Genomic DNA, 14,503 nt, shown 5'->3' with positions numbered 1-14,503 from the left:
TTCTCGAAATATATGAATTAAAGATTATTTATTTTTACCGAACAAACACATTTATTCTAGTCGAATACACTATTAGACAGTCTGTACACTCTCAGACCTTGGTACTTTCTGACAGTCGGAACACTATCCGACAGTATGGACACTTACAGACAGTCATATAACTCTTGGATAGTCAGTACACCCTCGGACAGTCAGCAAGTATCGTTGACCTTCATTCATAAATGATGAATTTGACTCAGAAACAAATTGGTCGAACTTACGTTGGCTATATCGTTCTCATGTCCGTGGCAAACGCGTCTGGCACGCACCTCATTTTGTTATTGACTGGTCTGACTATATTGTTCCTGTTTGGAGCCTTTGGAAATTCAGCTACTTTCCTGATTATGACGAGCAGCAGATTCCGCAAATTATCATACGCCAATTATCTTATCGTTTTATCAGTCTGCGATTTTATGTTCTGCGTTGGGTATACACTGATGCCTGTTTTACAGTTTGTTCTCTTTAACGTCAAAGAAATACCTTTATTAATGATTAATTCACTAATCGGTTGTAAAATCTATGAATTTATAATGGTACTTGTAAACTGCAATAGTTCGTGGTTGATAGTAGCGATATCACTAGAACGCGCGGCGGTTGTGCTCTTCCCGTTCACATCTCGTTTGATATGTACACCGAGATTCGCTAGATTTGTTATACTGATAATTACTGCAGTGAATGTACTGATGTTGAATCTTCTACCTACTCTATCGATATATTTTTCCGACCAGTTGTCCGGATGTTACTACGAACTATTGGACCAAGTAAAATATTTCACTGCAATCGTCATCCACGTTAACATTCTACCTTTAACTTTGATTCTTCTATCGAACTCTTTTATAATAGTTCAGTTATTCAGAGGTTCGAAAATTGTTTCGTCCGATCAGAAAACTACGAAATCAAAACGTACGACAATAATGCTGGTTACAGTTTCACTAGCATTTGCAACTTTTACACTCCCGACAACTATTATCGTATTTCTACCAATCCCGACGGAACGGAAAGAAGTTATACTCGGTATTTTCAATCAATTCCTTATTTGTAACTTTGTAGTAAATTTCTACATATATCTTTTACTGGGACGAGAAATTCGTGAATATTTTTGTATTAGAATACGCTGTAGTAAAAAGGTGAAATGATTATTCAATTCTAATGACTATTCTATTTTATGCTACAATTTGAAGTTATGTACTCTCATTTTCGATCCATCAACTTATCATTCTAAATGAACCTAGTATCGAGTTAGAATCAGAGATTAAGGCAAAGGTTGGTGGTGCGGGTATACTGATTAAAAACTATTAGGAGTATTATGAAGTTCGGTTGTAGGAAAAATGCCACAGGTTAAAATGCCACCAGTGAAAATAACAAAAAATAACAGTAGGAAAAAATGCCACCAATGATTTATCTCAACAGTTTAAAATGAACACATGATGATAATAAAATGCTACAGTTTATTTTCTATCTATACTATATACACATTCGAAATTAGATTACTGCGTTACTACTGATTATCAATTGGATTTTAAGAATAGACTAATGATAAATTTTTTGATTATCAGGTAATTTACATGGTATTTTCATTTTCATGATGGTATAAACGAAGGTTGATATACAATATAAAAGCAGTTATGAACTTAGCAAATTCCAAGCAGAGTTTACTAGGGAATATTAAGGCACAATAGTTAATACAAGTACGAGCTAGGGTTAACATACAACATAAAAATCAGCCACAAACTAAATATTTTAAAGCGAGGAGATTTAGGGGTACTGAAATACAGCCGAATACAATTGTTAGTCGGAAATTCGATAGAAAAAAAAACATCATCGATAAAATAAATGACTGATAATTAATGCAGTCAACTTAAATCTAGGTATGTAAATCACGTGTAGGTCACACCGGAATTTTACGAGTCTTCAGACCCGTAGCCAGAGGGATGCGAAAGAAAAGTTGCTCAATGAAAAAAATTGCGACTGCAAAGCGTCGTATTGTCAAATGATGATTTGCCATTTTCATACTTTCATATTCAGTGTTTTGATGTTTTTCCGATCAGAGTACAATCTATAAAAAAATCTCAGTGAATTTTCTTAATTTCAAAAATGTTTGGACACCTTTCCCCTATCCTCCCGCTAAAAACGGCCCCGCCTTTGCTAATTTCCATGAATTAATTTTTTATTTCATGAATGGTTTGCTTAATAGATGAGTTTAGAAAATAATACTTCAACAAGAGAGAATGATATAATTTCAACGAATATTCTTAACAGAACAGATATATAAAATGGATTCCAACAAATCTAGCAATCGATAATCACTCAATCTATATATCAAATATCAACATCGATGAATATTTCAAACCTCAAAGTGTTTCGTTAAAAGAGTGAGAAACATATTTTCTGGTGATTGAATGTTGCATAAAATTGTCATCGAAGACAGTGAGTTTACTCAACACTGGTATCCGGAAGGTAACAAATTACGAAATAAAAGAAAGTTTTAGAAGGGGCAATGCTATTTCAAATCCTCTCCGTGCAAAATGAGACGGATGAAGGTAAGGATAAATCACCATCAAATAAAATGTTAACTAGAATGAGAACCCGTTGCTGAGCTTTTGCAGGGGCAGTTCTATTTCAAGAAAAAAGGCGCGTTTAGATTGAAAAAAGACACATCTCAAGTATGAAGTGCCTGGGTTCGTTCGTTACTCCCAAACCCCTCCCCTCGGCACGGCCTGAATAAAAGACAGGTTATATCGCAACATTTAAATTTCATTGCATGAAATAGAACTTGTAAACCTTACTGATGGTTTTTCTCCAAACATCATCTAAGATCTTAGCCGTCTTGATTAGACAGAGATCGCATGCAGAGTTTGGAATAGTCTATATCTGATATATGGATGAGCGGATTCGAATTCGATATCTACAGAGTGAGCTTTAAAAATGAAGTCATTGATACACTTTTCGAGGGCTTTAAAGAGTGAGACGTTTTGTGATAATTCTAACGTAAGTTTAACTATGGTTTGGAAATTTTCTGAACTGCTTAGAGAAAATCGATATTCAAATTAGATCAACCACGTCATCGGCATTAGTTCTTATACTTCTCAGGCTGAATTCGTGCGCGAATCTAAATATTCTAAATCATATGAATTGATTGAAGATCCTTCCCTTCCAGTAGGCAACATGAAATCTAGAAATATATATGTGTTATTAATTGATAAACCGATCCGTCTGTGAAAAATACTCAGCACGCGAAATTGGAATCTGTGTCAAAATCATTGCATCAGCAACAAAGAATATCTATTTCAGAAAAATTCTCAGCGAATTTTCTGATTGGACGAATTGCATTTTGTGTTCGGTCGTCATTCGACGGGAATAAATCTGAACTTTAATTAGAAAGATTCGGTTAATTTTGTCGTGTAGATGTTGTTCGGTATGGATCGACTGAGAGCGCTGTTTATAGCGTCGCTGATCGTCTGGCGAGTTATCATCGCACACGCTGATCTGTCTGACTCTGTGACGGTCAGTTCGTCTTGTAACAACACTTGGTACCCCGTCGATTCTACGTCCGGTTACATCGTTTCACCGAATTACCCGTTGTTAACGCGCGGTGTTGAATGTCGTTGGTTCGTCAACAGCTCTTTACCGGGAACTTTCAACATCAAACTATACTACGACATCGAGCCGTCGATATTCTGTAGTGATAACTACCTTCTCGTCGGTGAGTCCGATAACAGATTCTGCGGCGAAGGAAAACATGAAATCCGCCGTAACGATTCGATCTCGTTGATGTTTAGAAGTGACCTCGGTGGTGCGCGGGGAAGTTGGGTTTATATCACATATCGTTTAGAACGAAACAATTTGAAATTAATTCACAACTGCACAAAATACAATTTAAAAATTAACAAATTACCAACATCGATAGGATACAAGTTTGCTATGTTGATATGGCAATGTAAATTGTATTTGGAATGGATCGGGATCCCGGATGGTTTTGCTATGAATTTCACGTTTTCGCAGATAAAATTCGAAATATATCCCGGCACTGATCCAGCGGCAACTGTTCAAATTCATGACGGATGGAATAGCAGTGAACTTATTGCTGTAATACCAGAACAAACCGGGCATCCACCTTCATCCTTTTATACTAAGACAAACAAAGCTATGATCAGTTTGCTACTTGGGCGAAACGTACTTATATCACAACTATCAATTCAGATCTATAGAATATCTGATTGGAACGTCTCTAATCCGTTAATTCAAATCTCTAATAACGAGTCTGGAGTGCTCATTCCTGATGACAACAGTTTACACGTAATAACTCGATCAAAACACTTACACTGCTGGTCTATCACAGTGCAGGTGTTACAGTACGTCATCTTCAACTGGACACGTGATCTCAGCACATCCGATGACGTCATTGGTGTATATAAACTAGAAGGGTTACGCGTTGTAGGAACTGATATTTTACTCGGTTACAACTACCTGGAATCATTGAGTGTTAAATCTGACGACATTCTCGTCATACTGTGCGTTCTAATAAGATCAGGTGTTTTACAATCGAATGTAAAAATTGAATTTGAAGTAAAATCTATCTCTATAGGAGACGTACAAGTCCACAAACACAGGGTGAGTAAAAATTATTTCTCGGATAATGCTGTATAACTAAATTGTTAAATGTAAATTCGTGAACCTCGTGAAATTCGTGAACCGCGGAAATAAAAACCAAAAATCGGAGAGAAAGTTTGTATTGTATTAAAAAATAAGAAATATTGATTTTAATTTGACCGAAAACATAATCAAAAATTCCGTCGACTTTTTATTTGCACCTCCCTTAGAAACAAAGAGCGGAATATAAAGCCTCATTCCGAATTGCAAAAGTGACGAGGACGACTATTTTCTACTTTGAAAACGGGAAAATGTAGGCGTCAACGACCTTGAATTAGCTTGCAAAGCACTTCTTTACCGAAATGCTCACCTGCCATAGTAACAATTGAGTAGTGACCTCAAGACGAACACGTATAAAGTGTGATGAAATTATTTATCTGGATGCGTGCTTTTGCGTTTATTTTCATCCGAGAAACGAAATCAGATTTCGGCATGCGGGATGCGCATTTTTATTCCTATTTTTTAATGACGAACTATTTTTGACGAACGCGCGCGGAAAACAAAACTGATGAAGAACGAGCTATAGTTTTTGCGTGGCCCAGACAGATTTTTTAAGATCTACTTTCGACAATTATTTGGCGTTGGATATTTCATGCATAATGAAAAACTGAATTCTTTGTAGTATATGTCGGTTATATTCTTTGATAATTGTAAAACATAATATACCTCTAAAATGGATTAATCCAGAATAACATAGATACGAAATTCTATTAATGGTGATTTATTGATTTTTGTAGATGTATCGCTCCATTTACGGATTGCCTGCCAGGGATCTGTTCCCGAGGTCGAAGACGGAAAAATTTATGTATCGTATAAATACCTTAGAATCTAAACAGAAAGTTGATATCTATGAGGATGGATTGAAACTAACAGTTTTATCAGAGACGTGCGAGAGAGCTGGATTTTATATATATGATGGTGGTAATTTTACAGCTAGACGCTATGGTCCGTATTGTCCTGGTGGTATGTGGTACGGTCGTCACGTCGTCAGTCTGATTACATCAGGAGGACCGGTTACTGTAGTAGGATACGCTTATAATGATGTACCTTACTCTGGGCATCTCGGATTCATTCCTACTGATTGTGACGGGTATGTTCTGCGGAAAGGAGAAAATCAGATCAATATGACGTCACACTGTCTCGTGATTACACCCGAAAACCGGCGCCTTCCTTTAGAAAACATTTATATTTTATCAGAATATGAATATCAAATTGACGTATGTGCCCGCGGTTTAACTACATGTTATTATGTTACTCTTACAAATCGATTATTGAACAACAGTCTCGTATCGAATCATCTGATATTCAAAGGAAGTGGTTATGGGTTCTGGAGTAGTGCAATAATGATAGTACTACGACGTAAATGTTTGGGATTGAAGGCAGATCGAGATTCCCCGATGATCAGTTCAAATTCATTCATCGTCATCCCGTGGGTATTAGAGGAATGTGGAGTCGTACAATCACCGAACTATCCGTCTTTTTTTACAAAAAGGAGTAAATCGCGATTCTATTCATTTCGTAACCCCACAAATACACATTCATATTACATCAGATTCCTGTTTAAATATATTGGACAAGCCTCGTGTAGCCCTTCTGATATTTTTACAATCAGAGATCTTCTATTACTAGTACAGATTATCTTGAAACCTGGTAATCATGGAATCGGCTTTGGGCTGCATCGTCTCGAGACTAAAATATGTGAAAATAACGCTGTACCTGGACTTGTATTGTACAGTCTACTCGGGCACGACGTTTACTTCGAAGCAACAAACTATATCCCAACATTTCAAATTCAATACACTTTAGAACAATCGCCTTTACAAACACCTGAAATAAGTTACTGCCGATCAGATTTTCTAGATTCAGGTGTTTCGTGTATAAGATACATAAAGCACAAACGTCTGAACTGGGAGAACGCTGAAATGTACTGTCAACAGAAATACGGTGGACATCTTCTCAGTATCAACTCACAAGATGAAATTATCGCTGTAAAAAAACTGTTCGCTACTAAACTTCTCCTGGAGGCGTATTCACATGCGGCGCTGATTGTGATGATTGGATTGAAATGGCAGGTAATTTCAAAGTCTACTATAAAAATGTTTACTTCTCTTTGTTGAAAATGGTTTTTGAAATTTTATACAGATTCAGACACTCGTGCATTCTCTACTTATACCTAAAAAACTCTCATAATTATTGAAAATGATTTCTATAGTATCTTGAACGTAAATTGTGTCAAAATCTAAGTGGAATAAACTGAAATCAAGTACAAGTTAGATATCTATAATTTAATCGTCGTGAACACTGTTAAAACCATTTCGATGAATGAAACTGATTTCTATTTTGCAACAGAATGATGGTTTCTACACTTGGACTGATAGGAAACCGTTGAGCTACACAGAATGGTTTAGACCTGCTATGATAAACGAAACGATACCAGAAGTTATACGAGGCTTGATATCTCCTCTACGAAAACAACCGATAAATGACGTCAATATGCCGTGTACGGCGATGATACTGAATAATCCACGAGGATCAGCGAACTGGGTTCGATTCCCGTGTCAAATAGAGGAGACTCGAACAACTTTCGTTTGTGAGAAAGACGCAAATAACTACATAACTATCAACAATCACGAATTGTCGAGTATTTCAAACAAAAACGGAACTTATCGTTCTCAGATATTTAAAGCAGTAAACTCAACATGTTCTAAAGGATGGATTGGTTTAGAAAGAAATTGCTATCAGATACTTACAGCCTGGGATACTCAAAGATTGGCAGTTCGGGAAGCTGAGAGAATGTGTCATACAATTGGTGGAGAAATAGGTATAGTATCCAATGATAGTAAAATTCAACATTTGATTCAAATATTTCATTATGAACATCAATATGGTGCTATACTGGTGAAGGCTACGGATAGTGAATTTCTTGCTCTGAATCCAGTTTTGACCAGAGATGAGATGACATATATAAAAACGGTGAAATGGTCAGTGACTGCCTTCGATAATATCACAGATGTAGCGCATTCCGTGCTATGTTCCTATAATGTAACTGGTGAAGAGTTGGCTTCTATAAGTGGTTGTAAATCGTGGCAATTTGAATGTAACGATCAAAGATGTATCGGCGACCATCGCGTATGTGATACCAGAAACGACTGTCAACACGGTGATGATGAACTCGATTGTTCGAAATCAATCTTACAGAGTCAGTTCCACTGTACCGATGGAGAAGTTATATCTGTTAGTAATTTGTGCGATTTTGTACGAGATTGCGCTGACGGATCAGATGAGAACTCGTGCTATCATACTTCATGTTCCTCTGAACAGTTTAAGTGCAACAATAGACAATGTGTAGGTAGATATAAACGATGTGATGGACTGGTTGATTGTAAAGATAAATCTGATGAGATCGGCTGCTCTTCAGATGAATGTAACGGGTTTCTGTGTGTAAATGGTGAATGTATCAGTTCTCTGTTGTATCGCGATGGTGTTGTTGATTGTGGTGGGGACCTCGAAGAAGATGAAATAGTCACAAATATAACTGTTAACCCGAATATTCAGTGCACTACGGAGAACTACTGCACGACTAATTTCACAAACTTATGTACGAAATCTGATGAACAAAGATGTTCTTTTGAATCTCCTCATTGTTATTCTAGACGTCACAGATGCATTTTAGAAAGGATGCCGATTGGTTACCCGGTATGTAGAAGGCTCGAGCATATACAAGGTTGTACTGATTTCAAATGTCCAGCTGGTACTGTTAAATGTCCAGCATCTTACTGTATACCGATGGGACAGGTGTGCGATGGTCGATCCGATTGTCCTAATTCAGAAGACGAGCGAAACTGCGAGACTTTGTCGTGTCCCGGCATGTTCAAATGTGGCCAGGAAAACCGATGTATACCTCAATATGAAGTTTGTGACGGTGTTGTCAATTGTAAACATACCACTGATGACGAGTCATACTGTAATGTCAAGTGTCCAAAATATTGTAAATGCCAAGGCTATTTAGTCGATTGCGATCATGCAGATCTGGCAGAAATTACTGGCATTTTCTCAGCATCAACTCGAGTTCTGATTTTATCACGAAACCGAGTTGTATTCAATGAATCTACGTTTTTTTCTTACCTCTATCTACATTTCCTTAATATTTCACGTAACAATTTGTCTTATATTGTTCCAAACTCGTTCTCAAACCTGCATAATCTACATACATTAGATCTTACATATAACCGCATAATATCATTGTCCGCTAATACATTCGCCGGTTTGTATAGTTTGAAAAAGCTTTTGATTTTTGGAAATCCAGTGAGATATTTAGGAGAAGGCAGTTTTGATGGCTTAAAGTCAGTTAGAGATCTCGATCTTCACGGACTTTCCTTGTCGTTACTCGGTGAAAACGTGTTCAGTGGTTTATCCGCTTTAGAGTCGTTGAATATCAGCAGTAACAGAATTAGATATATTTCACCAAATGCGTTTGAAGGGTTATCAAAACTTAGAAATCTTGATCTAACCAAAAATTCAAAAGTCATAACCGTAGATAAAAACATTTTCGACAGTCTTTTAGCATTAAGTACTTTGACTTCTGACGCGTACAAATTTTGTTGCATGGTTCCGAATGTTGACCAGTGTCTCCCGGAAGCCGACCAATTTTCTTCTTGTTCCGACCTGATGGGTAACACTGTTCTTAGAGCAATCATTTGGGTGATCGCTTCATTCAGCTTTTTTGCGAACATCATTGTCATTTTACTTCGCATACAAAAGTTTCGAAATGCTTCCTCCGAATCACGTAATACATCCTCTGATATCCTCATCATTAATATTGCCACCTGTGATTTCCTGATGTCGATTTATCTGTTTCTGATCGCAGGAGCCGATTACGTCTATAAAGGTTCATATTTCCTGAATTCGGAAAGTTGGACAGATAGTTTATCGTGTCGACTCGCCGGGATTACATTGACGATTTCGTGCGAGGGATCTTTGACTTTTCTCCTCATTCTTACCCTTCAAAGGTACTCAAATATCGTCGATCCATTTTCAGGAAGCCCAATCATATCTTCGAAATCTGTATCCGGCATTTGCTGCATTTGTTGGGTCATTTTAAGCATCGTTTCAATGCTACCGCTATCGTCATCTTCTTACTTCGGATATAACTTTTACGGCACAACTGGTGTTTGTCTACCTATGAATTTACTGACCATCGATGTCCACGCCTGGCAATACTCATTCGCTATTTTTGCCGTGTTTAACTCGGTCGTACTTGCTACAATAATGATGACGTATGCACAGATGTATAGACTCGTATCTGGAAGCAGGTCCGGCTCGGGTAGAGCTGATCCTACCGAATTGATTCTGGCACGTAGGAGTTTAGTGATAAATCTGTGTAATTCATTTTGCTGGTTACCGATAATTATCGTTCAGTTTTGCGCTGTATTGCGAGTAGAAATACCGAACCAAGTGGCGGCTTGGTTGGCGGTACTTTTCCTACCGATCAACTCGTCACTGAATCCACTTCTTTACACCATCCTCACTATTGATGTTAAATCGATTCGGGCTAGAAATAAACGGACTTCGAAAACTCGCTAAAACATTTGTCAGTCGATATTACCTTTAGGCACTTATCGAAATAGCTTAAATATTCTTCAGTCGAAATACATATGTTTTCACCAGACTCCTTTCCGCGATTTCGCTCTTGAATTCGCTTCACATCACTTAAACAATTATTTTAACTCATATATTTATGGATATCTGATTTATTCTGAGTACTCATTACCACGTAGTACTTTAAATACACACTAGGAGTGCTATATATCCATATCATAAAAGCATCAATTTAAATATCTTCTATCACGGATAGTTGCGAAAAGAAATGAGTAACAGTTGAATTTTTGAGTTAAATGCAATTTCTATCAACATAAATTCTGCACCATGAATGAAAAATTCAAACAATCGAGAGTTTTTACCGCTTTCAGATTTCAGAAAATATCTAAATCTTCAATTTCATATTCGATAAAATTTCGTCATCACATATTACTTTTTCAAATAGACTTTAGTGGAAAATGATGAATGCCTATTTACTTCATTTAGTTTTCCAGTTGATGGGGGCCATGTAACTCTATAAACTCTGTATTCGTTGATGGCCCTTTTAACCAAATACTTAAAAAGCATCCAAAATCCTGACCAACCGCCAACATATAAACAAAAACCTAACATTATTAAATTTTGTTTGTTAGACAGTCTTCGAGCGTTGTTCGATGTGGCATATATCTAAAAGTAGTCGATATTTTCAATCAAAGTTAAATGAAAAGATTTCTAAATACAGACGTTTCAGGAACAAATACTTCTACGTATGACTTTTTATTCCTGTGTGCAAAATTCTACATCTAGTCAAACTCATATTCAGTCAGTCACAACCCAAACTCTTTTTGACAAACCGTAAATCAATCCAGCGTGATGTCGACCGTCGCGTTGCGTCACAAGTGGGGGCGTAAGTCGGTTGCGACGCGATTGTCAGCGAGCGACCACAGTCGCGAGAGTGCGTAGGTCGGTTGCGACGGTCGCGTCGCGTCGCAGAAAGTAGAACATGTGCGACTCATTGCGACAGGCGTCGCTGGCAGTCGCAACCCGTCGCTGGTAATCGCAAGGTAGCGTAGGTCGGTTGGTCGTTGCGACGCGATCGTCGCTGGCGGTCGCAGTGAGTCGCAAGCCGTCGCCAGGCCGACCTACGCCCGGCTTTAGAAACACGATTGTACATCGATTATCATTTTAAAGCAGAAAAGGTGTATGTTGTTAAACGAAACTCACTATATTTCACGTAAATGGAATACTACGCTGGCTTCAGTGCCACCTGGTGTTCTCGTACTGAATTACTGATGTTTTGTTGGAAAAACGAGATAAAGAAGATTCCAATTCGTGCGAACGAGGCATAAACGGAACTGCGGAGCATCGATGAAACTAAGACGACCGTAATGCCGTTAAACAGAATACTTTTATTTTTCATACGGAACAAAATGCGAATATGAGAGAGACAGTATTGCAGTGAAAATAATATATGATTTGACCGTTGAAAATCCACGAATTTTGAACCAAAATAACTCAACACCGCTTTCAATCCAAACCCATGCATGTGTATAGTTATCGTTTAATTGTTCTGCAAGGGGGAGCTGGCGTCGACTCCCAATTAGAATAAGGACCTCGTCTGTATGGCTTTCCCAATGCCTCTCCTTAATCATGTCTCTGGTTCCCTGTTGAGCACCGACGCGTCATGCGGGTCGATGGATGAGCGGTGGTGAGTTTTGCTAAGAGACGATGTATTTTCAACGTTCAAATCTGACTTGGGTTATATTAACACAGATGAAATTAATTCAGATCCCTGTTGGGGTACCGGTACACACCTAATGGTGAAAGATAGGTTATCCGCAGTGAGAATTGGTTTACCTGAAGTGGGGACTTGAAACCTGAAAATTTCCAAACAAATCATCTAGCGGATCTTTATGAATGTACAGTAGCGGTGCCGGTATCCCCCGATTTAGCGAAGAATTGATCAAGGAAAGAATGTTAGTGGATTTCACGTCGTCCTCGTTCATTGTTGCTGACAGTCCTTCGAACAAATAGCCGGCATTTGTTTGTTGCATACAACATCGTTCCACACACCTCTTCTTCTCTTCATTTCAACGCAATTTTCATAGCCGTATTTCCCACCGAATCCATTCGGTTCTCCTATTCTCCACCGTGTAAAACCCTACAGCGAAATAAATAAAACTAATGGCAAATTATCGCTGCGTGTCGATGAACTGGGCTCGTCATAATATTCACACTTGATAATGTAATGAGAATCCCACGATAAAGATGAGAAAATAAGAGGGGCACCAAAGTACAAAAAAGTCCTCTAGAAATTAGGTTCCGTTCAACAGAGATACCATATGGACAAATTTGGTATCATTCGAAAGCTTTGCATCCTGGCTTCGGGGAATCGATATCCGTTTCCGTGGAAACTGCTGCATGTTCCATGGAAACGGATACCAAGGCAACCGATACCTAATTTGATTTCATAGATAGAAATCCTTTAAAAAGTATGTAACTCCTAAACCATGGTCTTAAGTAGCCCGCTATTACACTAATTTTAGGTTTTCGTGTATGGGCTTTCATTTGGTAACATTTATTTTTTTATAAAGTCCGTATGTTCATCGACAAGCGGATTAGTATAGTTTTCAGACTTCATATTTATATTTGCCTAACAATATGTATAGGCTGACGGAATCTCATTGATCGTTAATCGTATGTGCCATATTTGATTGCTCTGAACATGTCATAAAATGTACCACAGATTGATGAGTCAAGACGGATAGCAGAATTTCTTAAAACGAATAACAACCAGGGGGGACCCAAAAAGCTATGATCTATAAATATCGGGGCGAAATAATCATGGTTACATCTTGCCAGTCCGTAGCACTGATTTTTTAGCACTCTGATTTTTGAACGGTCTAACTATATAGTGATACAGGCTGAACGCGGTTTTATAAAAAAAAACTATTCATCACCCATTATCATATCTCACGTGCGCATGCCAAACAACGTAGTTCTGTTTGTCTTTTCTGAAAGATAGCGAAACTTTCGCCAGGCGGTTCATTTACCGATGATCATAAACTTATTTTTATAGTTTTTACAGTCGAAGGACTCGCGTGGATAACCATAAAACTATACGCTTAAAATGGTTTAATCATTTGCATTGAAAAGTTCTGCTATTGGTCTAAGGTGAAAGTATGCATGCTGCGTACGAGGCCCGGGTTCGATCCCCGGTGAGTGTACGTATGCAATTTCACTGTTAATCGTTACAGCTACTCATATTGAGAATGTACCGTAGTGAAGTTGAATGGTCTCCGAAAACCGAGCCAAGCCGTTGTCACGCCAGTAGGTATCTGATCTGAAATAATGACAGTACTGTTTCAGGTACGCTTATATCACGCTTTATTCCATAAAACTCCGGATTCCCAAACATATACTTACTTCGAGCAACGTTATTTTCCTCCATGCTATCGATCCTGGCCAGTTCTGAAGAACCGCAATGTTGGTCTTGCGGGAGAGATTCCTCAAAAAACTTGAAGCATTTTGTGTCTCCAGCTTGCGCCCAACCCTCATCACAAACACACCCGGACACTATGTACATATGCCAACGGAGATTAACAATGTGACTCACATGGGATTTTATACGTGGGGTTTCAAGCATTGTACATAGCTGGTTTTTTAAGTATAGGCCTGACCACTGATTAGGCATTATTTGATCAAATCAGTCCTTTCTTTTGTTAAAATTCAATCATTAATTGTGACTTTTTTATCAACACGTGTTCGCTATATCATACAAGTACGCATTCCCGACCATAAGTTCATTCCAAATCTTTTTTGGTTTAATTTGTAACTATTTTGTATATGCCTAGTTTGACTTTCATATTAACATATATTTACCTGTCGTTGTTAAACAGACCAGTAACAGAGTCGATATTATCAGCTTCATTTTAAAGTCTGTTTTCTTTTATCTATAACTGATAAATAACAATGAGATAATGGACGGAATCGTTTTAGCTTTTGAAAAAGTTTGGCGGTTTCAATTGCTAGAAAATTCCGTTTTGCTAAAATTGAAGAATGATCGTTGCCGAAAAGGATATGCTTTCAGCAGCTGCTGAAAACATTACGGCCTATCGCGAATAGTTTAGCAAAGCTATTTTCAGTCCTATTCTCGAAGAATGGTCGACGTCGGAAATCCGGAACAGAGCGAAAGAGTAACGAGCGAACTATCAGTTTGGAATACCAAAACTGGACT

The 14,503-nt window shown here is 38.0% G+C and overlaps 1 protein-coding gene across 1 annotated transcript; it reads right to left on the bottom strand.

The window, feature by feature from the left end:
* Nucleotides 1-12,268: 12,268 nt before the first annotated feature.
* Nucleotides 12,269-14,197, bottom strand: LOC141907831 (C-type lectin domain family 10 member A-like). Its single transcript, XM_074797573.1, has 4 exons — nucleotides 14,149-14,197; nucleotides 13,693-13,842; nucleotides 13,545-13,609; nucleotides 12,269-12,427 (listed from the first exon to the last, which is right to left on the bottom strand). Exons 1-4 carry the CDS (start codon nucleotides 14,195-14,197, stop codon nucleotides 12,269-12,271), a joined length of 423 nt encoding a protein of 140 aa, XP_074653674.1.
* Nucleotides 14,198-14,503: the final 306 nt, after the last annotated feature.

Source organism: Tubulanus polymorphus, chromosome 6 (assembly GCF_964204645.1).
Source record: "Tubulanus polymorphus chromosome 6, tnTubPoly1.2, whole genome shotgun sequence".
NCBI lineage: Eukaryota > Metazoa > Nemertea > Palaeonemertea > Tubulaniformes > Tubulanidae > Tubulanus > Tubulanus polymorphus.
This window is presented reverse-complemented; position numbering and strand designations above follow the sequence as displayed.

What these genes read in the sequence shown, in the direction of transcription:
- LOC141907831 (XM_074797573.1), bottom strand. Translation starts at nt 14,197, where the DNA reads ATGAAGCTGATAATATCGACTCTGTTACTGGTCTGTTTAACAACGACA. An exon ending in GGTCTGTTTAACAACGACAG is followed by an intron (nt 13,843 to 14,148) that starts GTAAATATATGT and finishes ATATGTACATAG; the next exon opens with TGTCCGGGTGTGTTTGTGAT. An exon ending in GACCATTCAACTTCACTACG is followed by an intron (nt 12,428 to 13,544) that starts GTACATTCTCAA and finishes ATTTCGCTGTAG; the next exon opens with GGTTTTACACGGTGGAGAAT.